Raw genomic sequence first — 18,934 nt, 5'->3', positions numbered from 1 at the left:
AGTAATCCCTTCCACCACCGTAAGTAATCCCTTCCACCACCGTAAGTAATCCCTTCCACCACCGTAAGTAATCCCTTCCACCACCGTAAGTAATCCCTTCCACCACCGTAAGTAATCCCTTCCACCACCGTAAGTAATCCCTTCCACCACCGTAAGTAATCCCTTCCACCACCGTAAGTAATCCCTTCCACCACCGTAAGTAATCCCTTCCACCACCGTAAGTAATCCCTTCCACCACCGTAAGTAATCCCTTCCACCACCGTAAGTAATCCCTTCCACCACCGTAAGTAATCCCTTCCACCACCGTAAGTAATCCCTTCCACCACCGTAAGTAATCCCTTCCACCACCGTAAGTAATCCCTTCCACCACCGAGCACCTATGTTAAGGTGGTATGTGAGTGGAAAAAAAAATGGCTGAGAACCACTGGGAGAGGGGAACTCTAGCCTTGTTCATCACAGAGGGTGAGAGCAGAACCATGGGAAATAGATGTTCCTATTTTTGTTCAGCTTTCAGTATCTGCAGTGTTTTTCTATTTGATGCAATGGTTGGTGGTACGACTGTAAATGATATCCCAGAATCATCGCATTATTACACCAAGAATAATATTCAGAAGAGACTTGCGTTGCTCTTTTCACCCTATCACTTGAAGTCAGAATTTTTTCCCAGTGAGTGATTTCCAAGAATGAGGATGGAACTCTAACACCTCAGAGTTAAGTCAGTGACTTAAAAGAGCTGCCACGAGGCACCAGTTCCTTTCAATCAACAAAAATTGAAAACCTTTGTTCACGAGAATCATATTACTACCTGGAAAGAGCTAAACTGAAGGCCATTTCCACACAATTGCTTCAGTTTCTCCAGTTTCATCCTGTACTTGTACTGTGCGTCATTAGAGCAGGTATCAGGTGAGGGCAAGTACGAATATTGCTCCCCTTCTGGGCTTTCTGCTTACCCATTCCAATTCTGCCCGGAAAATTGTGCTCTTTTTTTAAGGTCTTTATTTCCAATGTGTTTGTCTCTAATTGTGATTCACGTATGTCCCCAGACTTGCTCGGAAGTCAGCAAACTATGCTTCCTTTAAATCTTTAAATTGAGATTGTCTATTGCTGGCCAATCATCAACTTAAATAGGTCATCGAAAAGGTTTTTTAATGAAAAGGAGCAAGATGTACCGTATATTTCAGCGTATAAGACGACTCTTGAAGCACCCAAAAAACACACCAAAAACAGGGGTCATCTTATAGGCCAGATACAAAAACGTGACTTTAAAATTCTACTCAATATATCACCCGATTGGATCCATAACCCACTCAGACCCCACCCTACAACAAATTTTTAACCTACCAATATATTAGAAAGAAATTTTTATTGTCAACACACTTAAAATCCTTCAAAATCACTATCATCTTTTGAGGCAAAGTACCCGGCAAGCACATCTGGAGTCTAACTGTTTACACTGTCACCATATGGGTCCCGGTCTGAATCTGATGAGCTGGCTTCTGCTTCGTCGTCAGTGTCCCACAATAAATCATCGTCAATTGGTCGATTCCTTGGCCATTTTAATGACTTTTAATTTAAAACTTGCTTCATTTTACGAGAGGCCCCATGATAACACCCGCCTTCCGGCCACACCCAACAGCTCAGTCAACACAGGTATCTTTGGGGGTCGTCTTATACACCCAATAATTGATAAAACCATGAAATTCAGGCTGAAATTGGGGACCTATCTTATCTTTTTTTTTATTTTCCACACTATGAACCATATTGGTGACCTATCTTATCTGAAGATCATCTGAAATATACAGAGCATGTATAGATAGAGAGGGGGGGGGGGGTGGGGAGAGAGAGATATATTGAAGGGCCGACATGGCCTGTTTCCGTGCTGTAAACGGTTATATGGATATAGTCATTAAGGAGAAAACAAGAGGGGGTGAGGTCAAATAAAGGCTCATCAAAACAGCTAGTCCCACAGTGATTTTTACCCTTTTTCTTTCCATTCACATACCACCTTTAGTAACCCCTATGGTATACTATGCCACAAGTGATCTGTGGTTAGGAAGCGATCGCTTAAGGTGATATGTGAGTTGGGGGGGGGCGGGGGGGGATGAAATTGAGAGCCACTGAACTAGTGCAAAAATATCTCTATTTGCTGAGATATTTTAATTTTGTTACATGAAAACTAAACTTTAATCTTTTGTCTTGTGGTGACAGTGGGATGACTGGGGACAGAAGAGTGCCAAAGTACTGCTGAAGGGTGACAATGGGAGTTTAGCTCCAGCCCTGCCATTTCTTAGAAAAGGAATGATTTGGATGTTATGTGTCTTTAATATGCAAAAAGATGGTTGAAACGTGTATTATCAGAGCTGAAACAGCCTAATTAGAAACGTCTACTGCAATGGTGAAGATGTAGCTGAGTTTATATGTAGCAGTGAAACTCCATACTGTTTGAGTTTATAATTAAAGCCCAGAAAATGATCTTTATTGAAAACAGATGTCTAATAATATGCTTGAAGGCCATTGTTACATGCCATCAATTGTCCCATTCAGCTAAGGACATAAAAAGCAAGCATATTATGGAATGAAAATGGAACATATGGTGAGCTTTTCAAGTTCATTGCTTCAATTATTTTCCAATATTTGAATAGTCAACCATGAATTTTAAAAGTGAGCTCAGGTGTGAGAAAAAGACCTTTAGCTGAGTTGGGTAGCTCTGTGAAAGGATTAGACGTTGCAGCTCTCATTACCTGCGTAGCCTTCGTGTACATGGTCAATCTTGTGTTCCTGCTTCACATGATATCGAGATGTGTCTTAATTAGCTCATTTTTTTTTAAAAGGCACCAGTACAGCTCAAACTTGTACCTTCAGATGATTGTAGAATGCACAAAATATCTGAGGAGGAGCAGACAACAGTTGGCGGCACATCAGAGACCAGTTCTAGCCCTACTGTTGCATGCACAATGTATTAAATGGAGTCTTCATCTGCCCATGAATATTAGATGTACTAATGTGTCGGTAAATGTTGCCTCGGTGACCCCGGAAATATTCAACCATCAGCTAAAGCAGATCAACGCATCATTTTATGTCAATTTTGTGACATTTTTGGATGCATATCTGGCTGGACCGTGTGCCAAGATTAACTCACGAGTGAACTTCAAATGTATTAATGGCAGCAGTTTCAATTCAGACAGGACAATGACTTCAGAAGTGCTACAAATTCAATCTAATAATAATTGTCAGAAATTGGGAGAAAGCTTGAACTTGTCCAATTAAGTTGCTTTGACACCATCTTTCTGTTTCTGTTCATGATTTACCTAAATGATAATCAGTGTAAAACTTCATAAAAGATTAAGCAGAAACTTCAAGCCAATGCTTCGATTGGTCATCGCCTCCATGGCAACTAAACCTTCCGCCCCCTGCTGGAGACTTCACACCATCCAGCCCATTCAAGTTGAGGGCAGCTGGGGAGGGGGAGGGCTCTGGATGGAGAATCCTCTGTCAGCTCACAATATTGTCAAAATAAGAGCTTCAAACAATGGAATTCCTTCAGTTTTCTATAACACAGGATGTTTGTGCAATGGTTGAAATGCTAGGATTACACTGGACAATGAAGATTTTGCTTCCTGAACACTTTTGGGTGTATTTTATGGATTTCGGGCTGTCGATCATGAAAATCACCTGAAAATTTTCCTACCATGTACTGCTTTTTAGATATAATCTATTTTTGTGATTCCGTCATATTTTAAATCTACTTGAAGCAGACAACACCATAAAGTGCAACAAGTCATTGAAAATTCATTTTCTGTCTTCACACTTGGCCTTCTCCCCTGGTGATCTTGGTGCAGTCAATGACGAACACGGTGAAAGGTTTCACCAGGGCATTATGACCATGGAAAACCAGTATTAGAGCAACTAGGATCCATCAATTCTGGCCAACTATTGTTGGGACACTGTCATGAGAGGCATCAGATGTTGAGTACAAATGAAATATGCGGCAAAACATTTTTAGGTTAAACTAATGCAATGTGTCAGCATCATGATGCGATTAAACCTGCTCAATTTAATAAAGGTTAATTTAATGTTTCACCAACTTCCTACATGATACAGCAAACCTGAAATTAACTTTGGGTTCATCTTGAAGAAATCTATCATAATGCCCAATTTTTTTTCAGGAAGCAAACCTTTTGAAAAAAATATTGTTGTCCAGTGTTATTCAAATTGATGTTCATGCCAAATAAATCCACCACCTGATAAACATGGGATGCTTGACTTTAACATTTGAAAATCAGGACTCCACCAATCATGTTCTTTGGAAGCAAATTACTTCCAAATCAGTTTGTTATTTCTTCCTCCATGCACATGTTGAGATCATTAGAATGAAATGAGCTTGATCTTCAACTTTTAAATTAAATCTCAACCCGCTAAAGCACAAGTGCATAATTAAATTAATTCCTTTCTGTTTAATGCCAAAATGGAAGTTAGAAACATAAATTTACCTCGATTACAGGAATCAGATCCTCATGCTCTTCACGTTGGCCAATGTATTTTTGGGTTTAGGTTTTGTTGCGGTGATAACTGAGGATGATTCTCCAGTGTTGACTCCAGTCTCTGCTGAGTTGCCTTATTTCAGATGAGTGTCTGAAATAAATAACAAAAATGGTGTGAATACTCAACAAATCAGGCAGCATCTGTGGAGAGAGAAAGATGGTTATGGTTTCAGACCCAAATGAAGAATTATTGTTCTCAAACGCTAACAGATGTCCTCTGACCTGCTGAGTATCCCCAGTATTTTCCACTTTTAATTTCAGATTTTCATCATCTCCAGACTTCTTTCAGATCAGCGCCTTCTCTCTCACATCCTTGTTGTTGGAAGAACATAATTGTTGCTTGAGGCACAGTAAAATCTCCATTACCGGAATTCAAGCAACTGGCAGCTTCAAGCAACCGACAAAAAAAATTGTGGAAAATAAAATTGGTTAGAAACCACAAAAGTTTAAAATCAGCGCCTCCTAGCGGTTAGTTCGCCGATCCACACAACATGCAATCTCAAGCAATCGGAAAATTCACTTATCCGGCATCTACCAATCCCCATAGGTGCCAGATACCAAGGGTCTTACTGCAGCAACTTAAAATTATTCAAAATTTCTGCCATATTCTATTTTCCAGCAAACCATCACATGCCAAGATGAATAATAAAATTATTCAAGGGCAGAAGTACATCATAGGAAAAAAAAGGCTGATTCTTTCTTGGGAGTCTGGGCATTTACCTTTCCTAATTATATTCCTTGGAGTTGTGGACAGCAAAGTTTGACTAATAATCTATCGCAATGCTCAGGATTGAAGGAGAAATAACTATTTCAATCCGGTCTTATCAGAAATGACAAATGATGATGGTAATTTAGCCTAAAGCTCCTTGTGTCACATTAATCAATCACAGGACATGCATTTTGGATTAAGAACACAGAAATGATGGAGGAACTCAGATGGCATCATAGCATCCAGAGGCAGTAAAGATACATTACCAACGTTTCACGCCTGAGGTATAAGAAAAAAAAACAAGAAGGAGTCTGAATTTAGACTGGAAAGAGAAAGATTGAAGAATGGGAGGGGAAGGAGCTCTCTCATCCAGTCTATTATTATGAGCTCCCATTTTAATAAAATGGAATTATCACTGTAAGGGATAGTATGGACAAGAGGAACTGAATGGTCACAGTTAACATTTCACACAAGCTCCATCACAAGTCACAGCCAAGCGACAATTTGGTACATTGGAAGAACCGAGGGAAGGCTTGTCACAGTTTGCTCCAGATTCGATACATTTGCAAAAACATCGTGACTTTGCAAAGGGAGAACCATTCTGACGGCTGAAGAGAAAGCAGCTTCTTGAAGAAACTCTTGAGGCCGGCCATTTTCATGGAATTCAGAGCAAAGCATGCTCTGTGATTGACTGGTCCTTTTCGGTGGATTGACCTGTCCCAGGAGGGTCTTTTGGGAAGCAAAATGCTTCATTTTGATTGTAACTAACGGTGAGATCCGATGCCAGGGTCTTGGAAGCTTTGTGGAGGTCACCCAGTTCAAGTCTCACCTACAAAAAGGACCAGGAGTGTTATGATTACAGCTCATGTGGATGGACATTTCTTCAAAGGCAACGCAAGATGAATTCGTGAGTTGGTTGCACCCACAACTCCAGTCGTCCCGTCAGTTCAACGTTAATTCTGAGCATCAAATTTCAAAGGCCTATGTTTCAACATTTAAAAATCTGAACTTTGAAGTAACTTTCTAGGTTTTGGCCTGGCCTGTAATGGTTTGGGTATATAATAACACACACATACACTAGTACACTTGCGCATAGCTGGGGATAGATTTAGTGTTTAAGAGCTATGACAATTGTTTGAATTGGAAATAAGATTAGTGTATTGATATTAAACACGGTCTGCTTCATTCTCTATTGCTGCTTGTTATGTGTGGTTCATAACATTATTCAGACGCCTTCCTGTTTTTTTTTGCAAAAATTTTGAGGAAGGCCTCAGGCACGAAATGTCAGTAATATACCTTTATCTCCTAAGGGGGCTGGAAGACCACCTGAGATCCTCCAGAATTTCCATGCATTTTTACCACAATCACAGCATCTCCAGACTTCCACGTATCACCATGTGCATCGCTGGAGAGAACAGAATGCCATGAGAGAGTGCTGGTGAAGGTCCCTAGGATATTCTCAGAGTGATGTCGAACAGGGAGTTCCAGAAATTAGACCCAGTTATGATAAAGGAACAGGCCAGTGTGACATGGAAGTGAACTTGCAAACAGTGCTGTTTCACAATCCTGGAAGAGGTTCTATTTAGATCCTGATTTCTCAACTGGCTCCTCTGCGATCTATAAACTCATTCCATGAACTGACAGTTAGTTAATTACATGAAAAAAAGATCTCCCCAAGAAGTTTGATGATAGCAAGGTGGTATATGTTGTCGGTATGGACTTTAGAAAGGTATTTGTCAAGATCCCTCATAATAGACTAGCCCAGAGGTTAAAGCATATGGAATCAAGGGAAAAATGACTAATAGAATCCAAGTTCAATTGTTATTACAAGTCAGAGGATGGTGGTTTAAGGATGCTTTTTGATTGGAAGCCTGTGACCAGGGATCCGCTCTTGGACTCTCATTGTTTGTCATGTAGATTAATGATTTGGATATAAATGTATACATTTTAGAGGTATTAAAATTAAAAATTTAAATTTAAATATATACATACAGCACATTAACAGGCCCTTTCATCCCGATATGTTTTTGAATGGTGGGAGGAAACCGGAGCCCCTAGACAAAATCCACATAGAGGGGCAAAACATGCAAACTACTGACAGACAGGGCTAGATTCAAACTCTGGTGCTGTAACCACTGTTCTAACCCTGCTGCCCAAATACACCCACGTGACCAACGAAATCCCATGTAAGGATGGGGAGAACATACAAACTCCTGACAGGCATTGCCAGATTCGAACCCAGGTCGCTAGTGCTGTAAAAGGAGGAATGATGAGTAAATTTGCAAATCACGTGAAAGTTGGTGCCGTTGTGAACAACAAGGAAGACTGAGGTTGTGGATCTGATGAGAAGTTAAGTAAAGTTTTGGCAAATAGGAGATGCTTTTTGGGAAGTCATAGAGGGGTGATATAGATAGTAAATGGTAAGGAATATTGATGAATAGCAGGACCTTGGGATTCAAGTCCATAGATCCCTGAAAGTGTGAAGACTCAGAAGTAGGATGGAAAAGAAATCATATGACATGCTTGCCTTCAGACATTAGGTCATAGAATATGAAAATTGGGACAAAATATTGCAATTTTACAGAACATTGCAGGAAGCATTGGTTGCACTGGAGAGAGTGCAGAGAAGATTCAGGATTTGGTAATGATAATTAGTTTATTATTATACACACAAGTACAATTTCCATATGCCGCAAAATTCTTACTCGCTCTAGTCAAATTTTTGTGAAAAAAATAACTCCAATATTATTCTTTAGCTTACCCAGTTTGGAAAGATATAATAAATATAAAAGATCATAAACATTCACAGTTACAGTTAGTGAAAGAAAAAAAAAGATAATGTTTCAATAGAGCTGTCAGGTTTTTTTTGTGGTGTTGGTAATAGTTTAGGGCAGCCAGTTCAAGAGCCTGATAGCTGTTGGAAACAAATCTATCCATCAACCTCGAGGTGCTGGACTTCAGACTTCTGTATCTTCTATCCAAAGGTAGTAGTGGGTAGAGTTGTGACCAGGGTAATGGGGGAATCCTTTATGACAATGGCAGCACCTCACGTCTTCAGTGGATAGGAGGTGAGCACCTGTGACGGACCAGGTTATGTTTACTACCTTCTGCTCTGAAATCACCCAACCAGGCCATGACACAACCCATGCAGATTTTCGACAGTGCTTTTCTCAGCAATATCCTGAACCTTTTTTACAAAGTCCTGATGAAAATGCAAGCGAGCAGAGGAAAGCTTCCCATGGGGACTCTTGTTTCATATTAACCTTCTTCACTGGTTGTTGCAAAGTCAATTCAATGACTTGAACTCACATCGAGACTCAGTGCTGAGGCAGCCCAACAGAAGCTGTACGTTCCTCCCTGTGCACGAGGCGGTAGACGATGTTCCCTCTCATTTTTAGGAGTCAGTGTGCGCAAAAAATCTTAAGTTGTCACAGGAAAAAATTTGCACAAAAGTCTGGGCGCACTGAATGCTTGTGAAAATGTAAAATTAATATTGTTTCAAGATAATTTTGGCACAGCCATACATGGGTAATAAAACTATTGGCATGTTTTAATGTAATACAAGTATGATTAACTACTTGTTTAATCAACTAGTTAACAGAAACAGTTAGCTGAGATTACTTTCAATAAGTATAATTATTAATTTCACATTAGGTCACTTTATCTAGTTAATTTACCAGGAATACATTTCAATAATAGAACGTGAACTGAAGGTTTTGTAAACGAATTTCTATTATATATGAACATTGTATGCAAGATAATGTACAAATTGCGTACGATTCATGTTCTGTATTTTATTGCATTAAGATCTACAATTATTGTTTGTTCAATATACAACGTGTAATATTTCTCTCTTCCAAACCATTAAAAATGTATTAAAAAGAAAGAGAGGGCACAATTCCAGGATTGAAGGGTGCCTGTTTAAAACAGAGGTGCAGTGGAATTTCTTCAGACAGAGAGAGGTGAATCTGTTTAATTTGCTGCCACAGGCAGTGGTGGAGGTCAGGTCATTGGGTGTAATTAAGGCAGAGATTGATATGTATCTGAATGGTCAGGGTATGAAAGATTATGGGGAGAAGGCAGAGGAGTGGAGCTGAGTGGAAGAATGGATCAGCTCATGGAGTGGCACAGCAGACTATGTCCTATGTCTTATGCTACCCATAGAGACTGACTGACCTGCTGAGTTCCTCTGGCAATCCCTTGTTTGCTGAAGATTCCCATTGGCAGCTCTTGTGCATCTCTGTAATAGAATCACACATGGTTTATGGATGTTCTTTGGGGGACAGAATTGCTGCCCTTGACCCTTCCAACTTGTATGCAACTCTAGGCTTATCACAACTTTCACTGTTCTCTGACATAGCCCAACAAGCAGTCAACATGTTAGTTCATCTCAAGGGCAGATATTGATGGGGAATAAATAGACTCAATGGGCTGAATGGCCTACTTCTGCTCCTTTACCTTGTGATCTTGTAAATAGAACTTTCCCAGTGACACCCATATCTCACTCATGAACAAAAATTAACTAATCCTGGTCATTGGAAATTCAGAATGTGTGGGATTTCTGCTGATATCACTACACCAGTCCAGAGTCTGTTTGGATGTGAGAGTTGAATTAATTCTTCTCCCCTCCACACCCTGGTTCATTAATCTCCCACAACCCCCGTCCATCCTTTCCCACACTGGCTATCTCTCCTCTGCACTCTTAACCTTGTTGAAGGGTTCTGGTCTGAAATGTTGTCAACTTTTAAGTTCTTCTAGCATGGTGGTTCTCTTTTCTTTCCACTCACTTGTCACCTTAAGTAATCCCTTATGAAGCACAGACCACCTATGGCATCCTTCTTGAGAGCATAAATACATTAAAGAAAACAAATCTGATTTCTCAGTCACTGTTTTAGTCAAAGGTTCCTAATTGTTCTGAAACTATGAGCAGCGTCAGCTGCAGTTTTTACTATACAGCTGGCGGGAATTTAGTTTTTAAACATAAACCTTATCACAAAGTCAAGCAGAAAGTTCCAATTGCTTTCCTCCTGATTCCAGTCCCTGTGAAGCAAATCAAAATTCTAATTTTAATTCCCCTCTGGGCCTCACACAAAAGATGTGTCCAAGTGCAACAAACAGGGGCTTGGATTGGACAGCAGGCAATGCAACTGCAAATTGTGCCAGGCACCAGGGAGCCATGAAACCTGTTCTTTAACAACCAAGTAATATACAGTACCACCCCTGATATCTGGCACCTATTTTCCGGTTGCGTAAGACTTGCTCTTACAATGCCTAATTAATACATCTGCAATAAGAATGAACAGTTTAAAAGGCAGAAATACTATACCGTACTTACACTGAACAAACTTCACTTCATGAATATTTAAGCCTTAAAGCATTTTCAGTCACATTTTTTGAAAACATTTAACCATTGTTAAATCTGCAGGTTCCTCCCCTCCACGGATCCATCCAAAAGACAAAAAAAATTATAGATAATTACGTATCCCAGTCCGCATGTTTACAGATAAAGCCTACGAATGGGGGAATTCTTACTTGGCAGAGAAAGGGAGGCACTTTAAGAGAGTGGCCCCAATGGCGAGTAGTATTAACCAGATCTTCAGCCTGGGCGACACCGTTGCTCTTTCACACACAGCTGCTATGAGCAAAGCACGACCAAGGCACTTGGCTGGCTGAATATTTGCTGCCACCTTCTCCAAAGGTTTGTGTGTTACCTCAGAGAAAATTTACTTTTACAATTTTAAACTTATGCATTTTTACCTATTATTTAATTCTTAATTATTTTAATTTGTTTGCTTATTTTCCTCAATTTTTTTTTGCCAGTTGCTTGAATTCCGGATACTGGGGGTTTTACTGTAGTGTGACAGAATATAGATATGTTTTTGGGAGATAAATTGGGGCATGGTTTGTTCATGTAGGTCACATACAAACACGTTAAAACAGATCTTATTTAAAATACTGGAGCTCTGCTAATGCTAGACATGTCGGGGCCTCAGAGCCTTTGCAAAGGCTTTAGAGAGTGCCCAAGAGACTTCACTAATGGATTGTTGTTTACAAAAAGGCAACAGATGAAAGAGCTTGTCGGAGCCACATTCTGTCTGGAGGGAAACTTGCTGTTCTTAGAGGGTCATGTGGTTTTGCAAGCAGAGAGTCAAACAGGTTTTCTCTGTGTGTGTGTGGGGGAGAGGGAGAGAGGGAGAGAGAGAGAGAGAGAGAGAGAGAGAGAGATCAGTTCTACAGTCAGCAGCAACCGGAACTGGAACAGGACAAGCTGTCAAGCTTGGGGAAACCCCATTAGGAAAAGGTTGATTTAAAAAAGGAACAACGAATCTCTCTCTGAAAACCGACAAGAACCTTCCTGAGTAGTGACCATTTACCTTTCAAGCACAAAGGCCTGGTGAACGTTATAAATGTTAAATTCTGTGCACAGTATAAGAATTGCCTGCAACCAGTAAACCTGGAGGAATGAGAAGTGAGATTGGACTGTGAATCAAAGAACTTTTCTGAACTTACTCACGCATTACATACACGTGCGCTTAGAATTAGAAGGGGGTTAAGTTAGGTTAGTTAAGTCAATAGTGATAAGTTAAGGTATCATTCTGATTTCATGTTTAAAGATAATTAAAAGCAACTTTTGCTTAAGTAACCATTTGTCTTGGTGAATATCTATTGCTGCTGGGTTTTGGGGTCCTCTGGGCTCGTAACAGTTGTTATTTGGGACATATTTCATCATTAAAAGACGGAAGATTGTTTATGCCCTGCATCCCCAAAAATCTATGTTTAGCACCTGTTCTGTCAGTGTGTTGCCCACTGCCTCTGTAATCCATAGCATCAGCTACTACACTACAAAGGCCAACCATAGATGAACTTCTCGGTACAAATGCTCAAGTAAGAAAGTCATGTGAAATTATACGCTTCACTGGTAATCATTGTGCCAAGTTCTAGTGCCAGATCTGCTACCAAAACAATACCATCCACAAGGGCGACATTTACACAGGGGGCATAGAATTGCTCTCCTTACAGTAGATGTGTTTAAGTGGAACTTTAGTAAGGCATTCAAATATGAAGGGCTTTGATGGTGTACAAGAGGAAATTTTCTGCAAATTGTAAGATGGTGCCAGCTTTAAGACAAAGTGGCAATGATATTAAATGTCAAGTTGCCAGTTGCTATAGCCTTAACGTGGATGGAAGGTGGAGTGGAAGCAATTTTACTGGTAACTTTTAAAAGAGAATTGAATGACTATTTGGAATGGAACGAGTTGCAGGGGAATATAAATAATGAGATAATCATATGTTCAACAACCAGAGGCAAAATGGCTTCCAATCAATATTTTGTGACTCTATAAATCCAAAGCGTTCAGAGAAACACATTCAAGGATTGTCTACGAGCAAATCACCCCTTGATCCCAAGGAATTACCTCAGTAATGGACAGAAGTGGACCAAGGTTGACATGCTGCCAACACTCTGTGGTTCCTGGAGTCCTTGTTTTCTACATTTATCCTGTGGCTTTTTCATTTCATATTTAAATCACTCCTTGCTTCTTTGACAACTCTGATTGAGCCCTGGCTTCAACATGCTTTTGCTGTCGCTAATGCACTTTCTCAAGTGGACTCTCCATACATTTCTCTGATCGAAGGCATTCAAAGGCTCTGGTTGGAACAGCTGCTCAATCCTGACCTGAAGGCCAATTAATTAACTTGGGTCAGAAACATTTAATCAAATATTTTATGATCTAAAATTAACCGTGAATACAAAGTTGGAGTTTCCCTCTGGACTAATAGCATCAGCAGAGAAAAGCCAGAGACAAATCCTGATATGACTTTAAATATTCATTTTTTTAAATTTAGACATATAGCACAGTAACAGGCCCTTTCGGTCCATGAGCCCGTGCTGCCCGAAGGCCTCAATTAACCTACAAGCCCCATTACATTTTTGAAGGGTGGGAGGAAGCCAGAGGAAACCCACACAGACATAGGGAGAACGTACAAACTCATTACAGACAGCACAGGATTTGAACCCCTGGTGCTGTAATTGTCGTGGCACGGTTGGCTTAGTAGTTTGCGCAACGCCTTTACAGCGCCAGCGATCAGGACTGGGATTCGGATTTACCTTTATGTATGCTGCTGTGAGACTGGCTGAGTTCCACCAGCATTTCTTTGTGTTTTTACTACAATCACAGTGTCTGCAGATTTTCATGTTTCCCTCATGATGTATGATGTGGTGTACTTGGATTACCAGGAAAACCCAAGGCTATCCTCCAATAAAGATGCTTAATCATTTCAAAATAGCAAGAATTCAGAATAAAACATAGAAGTGGACATTAAACTGGTTGGAAATTTGCAAGGTTCTTTTATTTATTCAACTGTAAGAGGCCAATTTGGCCCTTTGAGTCTGTGCCGCCCAATTTACACCCCATTAACCTTCACTCTGGCTTATTTTTTTGAAGGGTGGGAGGAAACCAGAGTCCCCGGAGAAAATCCATGCAGACATGGGGAAAATTTACAAACTCCTTATAGACAGGACGGGTTTCTAACCCATGTCCGGTCCCAATCGCTGGCACTGCAAAGGCGTTGTGCACCACGTGTGATGAAGGAAGAAATGGTCAGTCTTTTTTCCCCCCAGCATGGGCATGTCTAAAACTAGATGACATGGAGTTAAAACGTGGCAGGAAAGATTTAAAAGAGATCCAAGGGACAATTTTTTTTCTCACAAAGAGGGTGGTCGGTATGTGTCTCCATGTCAGGGACACATCAGACCCAGCTGTCACTAATGGTTTATTTTGGCAACTTGCAAGGATTTAATTTTATTTAAATTTAGACATACAGCATGGTAACAGGCCATTTCAGCCCACGAGCCCATGCCACCCAATTACACACAACTGACCTACATCCCCGGTATGTTTTGAGTAGTGGGAGGAAACTGAAGTCCCCGAGGAAAGCTCACACAGACACGAGAGAACGCACAAAATCCTTACAAACAGTGCGGGATTCCAACCCCAGTCCCGATCGCTGCCGCTGTAAAGGTGTTGCCACCCTGAATTTCGTACAAATGAGTAAATGATTTGGTAAAGCATAAAACAAAAAGTCATGCATAAAAGTGACTTTAGATCAAGACAGTCTCCTCGGATCAGTAAACCTTTTCTTCCTTTTAATAGACTTAATGGACTGTTTATGTCTGGGTCACATAATCAAACAGTGCTATTTTATAACTATTCCCTGGTGTCTTACTGAGCAGTTGTGCAGAAGCTGACAGGTTTACTGTGGCCAGGGGAGTGTCTTGGCAATGCTGCAGGATACAAGGCTCCCTGGTTGATTCTACAATTATCCTCAACATCATGTTGTAGACTGCTGTTCTGTGTGCAATACATTAATAATCAATTTCATACAATACACAAATTAAATCATTGGTTTCGGACAGTTGAACAAACCAATGCCAAGTTTGCAAAAGAATAACAATTAAAAACACAAAAATGCCAGAGGAACTCAGCAGGTCATGCAACATTCACAGGAGCAAAACCTCTGGTATCCAGCACCTCTGGGGATTGGTAGATAAGCGAATCTTCTGGTTGCTTGAGACTGTGTGTGGCGTGATTGGCAAACTAATAGAGAGGGTTCCATATTTTTTACCTATTTATTTTCTGCAAATTTTTTTTTTTTGCTGGTTGCTGGAGGTTGCCAGTAGCTTGAATTCCAAGTAACAGGGGTTTTACAACATCTCAGTCCTGTGGTTTTCTTCAAGGTATATGTAGAATAACTATTGCCTAGATTTGAATACTATCAACACTGAATTTACTCCTCAGAGTTTTACAGCATGAAAACAGGCTCTCCGACCCAACTTGTCCAGACTGCTTATTCTTCTTTGCCCATACTGTCCCAGTTGATTACATGAGCTCATCCCATTTTCCCTACCTATATAGTTTTAACCATGTTTCCTTGTGACACAAGAGGATACCATCCAGCCCATCAAATCTAGGAGCGGAGAAGGAAGAGATGGAGCGAAAAAAAATGATGGGAAGTGGCTTACTAGAGGTCTACAAGATTATGAGAGGCATAGATAGGGTGGACAGCCAGCACTGTTTTTCCAGGGCAGGAATAGCAAACACCAGGGGGCATCAGTACAAAGTGAAGAGAGGAAAGTTTAGGGGAGACATCAGGGGTAAGATTATACATTGCCAGGGGGTGGTAGTGGAGACTGAAACATTGGGGGCATTTAACAGACTCTTAGACATGTGGATGTAAGAAGATAAGAGTTACAAGGTACAAAGATTTTAATTTTTTTTGGTAGGAATATATAGATCGGCACAACATTGAGGGCCTAATGGCCTGTACTGGGCTGTAATATTTTATGGTTCTCAAATCAATCCCATTTCCTTGTCACCTCTTCTCTCACACACATCCATCAATTTCTCCAAAATGCAAAAATGACCTCTTGTTCTCACTTACCGCAGACCGGGCACTGCTTTACCTGAGCTTTTCCCCGTGCTGACCTACCTGGGTATCACACTAAGCAAAGATTTGCCACTGTATATTGGTGCACTCGACAATACTAAACAGTACAATTCAAGCAGAGTGGGAGAATTTGAGAAATATTTGAGGATAAGGAGGAGTGCCTGAAAGGAATACAAGTGAATACATGGAACAATGTTCTTTTACCCCCTCAGTGGAATGCAATAAGCTGAGCTAATCACAGTAAAACCCCTTTTATCTAGAATTCAAGCAACTGGCAAAAAAAATCAAGAAAAATACATTTAAACAATAATAATTAAGAATAAAATAATAGGTAAAAATGTTTAAAATTATTAATGTTCTCTGAAGTTATACATAAACCTTTGGTGAAGATGGAAGCAAATATTCAGCCAGCAGAGAGCCTTTGACGTGCTTTGCTCATAGCAGCTGTTTGAATAAAGTTGTGTGAAACAGCGATGGCGTCACCCAGGTTGAAGAGCTGGTTGATGCGGTTTGCCATTGGGGTGACTCTCTTAAAGTGTCTCCTTATTCCTGCTTAGTAAGACTCACTCTGGTCAGAGGCTTCATCGGTAAACTTGGGGGAGAGGCGTTATTGCTTTTCTTTTGGGCGGCTCCGTGGAGCGGGAGGAACCTGCAGATGCAGTGATGGTTAAAAGTTTTCAAAATTGTGACTGAAAATAAAGTAAAATGCTTTAAGCTTGATCAGTGTAAATACAGTGTAGTATTTTTGTCCTTTAAATAGTTTATTATTAATGCAGGTGTATTAGTTGAGCATTGCAAGCAACCGGAAAATGCACTTATCCAGCATCTACCAATCCCATAGGTGCTGGATACCAGGAGTCTTGCTGTAAAAGCTTCTTTATCCAATAGATATCACAAATAGGGAATCACTGTGATATATAATGTATATTAAAATAAACTTTTGATACAGAAACCTTTCTCAATCTTTTAAAATCATCCCACTCCTCAAATACTTTTGAAATACAATTACAGTTGTGTCATAGAAAAGCAGTAGCCAGTGTGTACAAGCCCAACAAAGAGCAAAATGGCAACAACCCGATGATCTGATGTAACAATATTATTTCAGTTTACTGAGTATAAGCCTTTGTTCCTGTTCAAAATAATGTTATGGGGTCTTGTACGTTCATTTGAAAGTTAATGGGCCATCATTTAACATGCGAGTTAGAAAACAAAGACAATATTGGGGTGGACTAATGATTCTCAACCTTTTTCTTCCACTCACACACCACCTTAAGTAATCCCCATGGCATGACTGCTCTGTGGTTAGTAAGGGTGGCATGTGAGTGGGGGGGAGGAAAGGTTGAGAACCACTGGACTAGACCTTTTGATTCAACACTCTGCTATGGTTCTTCAAACCAATATTTTGCTGAAAACTACTAAGATGAAGCCTGGTATTCACTAGAGGTTGTTGAGGTAACAATCACTGATGCATTTAAAAGGGAATCCACTAGCGCACTAAAGAGAAAAAAAATGATTTGAAGAGGGAGTGAACTTAAGCTTGGGTAGAGGACAAGTGCAGGCATAGAAGGATCTGACAGCCTGTGTTGGAGAATCATATAATTGCCTCATGAAAATCCTTTGTTTTCCCTTTATTTTCACAGCAGGAACGGAATCCTTTAATTCCAAAAGCTTGGCCCTTCAAGCTCAGAAAAAGATCCTCACCAAAATGGCTACCAAGGCAGTGGCCAACATGCTCATCGACGACACCAGCAGTGACATCTTGGACGAGCTGTACAAAGTAACCAGAGAGTACACAAATGACAAGAAAGAAGCCCACAAAGTCTTGAAGGACTTGATCAAGATTGCTTTAAAAATTGGGATCCTCTACAGAAATAACCAGTTTAACCAGGACGAAGTGGAGATTGTGGATAAGTTCAAGAAGAAGTTGAATCAGGCTGCCATGACGGCGGTGAGTTTCTATGAGGTCGAGTTCACATTTGACAGAAATGTTCTCGCAGAGCTGCTAAACGAATGCAAGGATTTGCTCCACGAACTGATTGAGCGTCACCTCACCCCCAAATCCCACGGCCGGATCGATCACGTGTTCAGACTCTTCGCAGACGTGGAATTCCTGTCGGATGTGTACAATCCCAATGGCACATACAAAGAGTCATTGCAGAAAATTTGTCACGGTGTCAACAAACTGCTCGATGAAGGGATCATCTGAACTCTGCAGCCCCAAAAACAAGAAAGCATTAGACTTTTTTGCTAGTCTGCACAGAGCATCTATTCATCTTTGAAGGATTAAATCCATTGTTTGTATCTGGATCCAACAGTCAACCCTTTTGTCTGAATGTTATATTGCAGTTGTTTGCATTTTAAAAAAAACAAACCAGTTTGTGAATCAAATTTGTTGCTTTGAAAAAAGAGTAAATTATCTGTTGAGCCAATGTATGTGGAAGAGCTTTTGTTAAATTGTTTTTTTTCCACTTGCATGCATTGAGATGCTTTGAATACAGTTTTTCCAGCTTTAACATTTTGTGGAAATCCAGGAACAATTTAAGCCGATAGGTATCATTAGCTGCTTTAACAACATTGAGATATTTGACAATACAGAACGACATTCAGTCCATTATGAATGGGTCCCATTTTTTCTAGCCATTCTCCATTAAAGATTTATTTTACAAATATTTATCCTGTTGCCTTTTCAAAGCTATTGTAGGGATTGTTTCTGGTAAAGTGCTAACATGTTTAAAAAAAAATAAACTCATCTTTCAAACCCTAACCCAAATGAACTGAGAAAGAGACACGACTTGATCTTGGTGGATTTATCAAAGAGGCCCAAGTGTTCTTCTATCATGGAGAAATTAAAAGTGTACTCACAGAATTGAATTCCACTATCAGAATATCAAGCCACCTTTAATAACACTTTTCTTCCTGAAAGAAAATTAAGGGTTATGATAGACAACTTCAAGCTGAACACAAAGATAATTTGTGGTATCACATAGGAAACTGGAGAATTTAGAATGTTTAATTGCACAATAATACTGACACATTACATTGGTTCAACTGACCCAAAATATTTTGCCGCTGATTTTCATCTGTACTCAGCATCTGATGCCTTTCGTGTCAGTGTCCAACAAAAGTCAGCCAGCATCGATGGATTCCAGTTGCCCTGATGCCGCTTTTCCATGGTTGCAATGTCCTGGTGAAACCTTTCACCATGTTTGTCACTGACTGCACCAACAGGGAAGGCCAA

The 18,934-nt window shown here is 40.2% G+C and overlaps 1 protein-coding gene across 6 annotated transcripts in view; it reads left to right on the top strand.

The window, feature by feature from the left end:
* tnfaip8l3 (tumor necrosis factor, alpha-induced protein 8-like 3) overlaps window positions 1–18,363 on the top strand; it is a 35,550-nt gene extending 17,187 nt beyond the window's left edge. For 3 of the 6 annotated variants that reach the window (XM_069911325.1, XM_069911328.1, XM_069911323.1), the window contains exon 2: window positions 17,340–18,363. In XM_069911325.1, the coding sequence (XP_069767426.1) occupies window positions 17,340–17,902 (563 nt within the window). In that variant the 3' untranslated portion in view covers window positions 17,903–18,363. Of the gene's footprint in view, window positions 1–17,336 lie in introns of all 6 variants that reach the window. The other 3 variants (XM_069911324.1, XM_069911326.1, XM_069911322.1) reach the window with 1 other exon arrangement.
* The last annotated feature ends 571 nt before the right edge of the window (window positions 18,364–18,934 follow it).

This window comes from Narcine bancroftii, chromosome 14, assembly GCF_036971445.1.
Source record: "Narcine bancroftii isolate sNarBan1 chromosome 14, sNarBan1.hap1, whole genome shotgun sequence".
NCBI lineage: Eukaryota > Metazoa > Chordata > Chondrichthyes > Torpediniformes > Narcinidae > Narcine > Narcine bancroftii.
The sequence above is the reverse complement of the archived record's forward strand: the minus strand, read 5'-3'. Positions and strand labels throughout refer to the sequence as shown.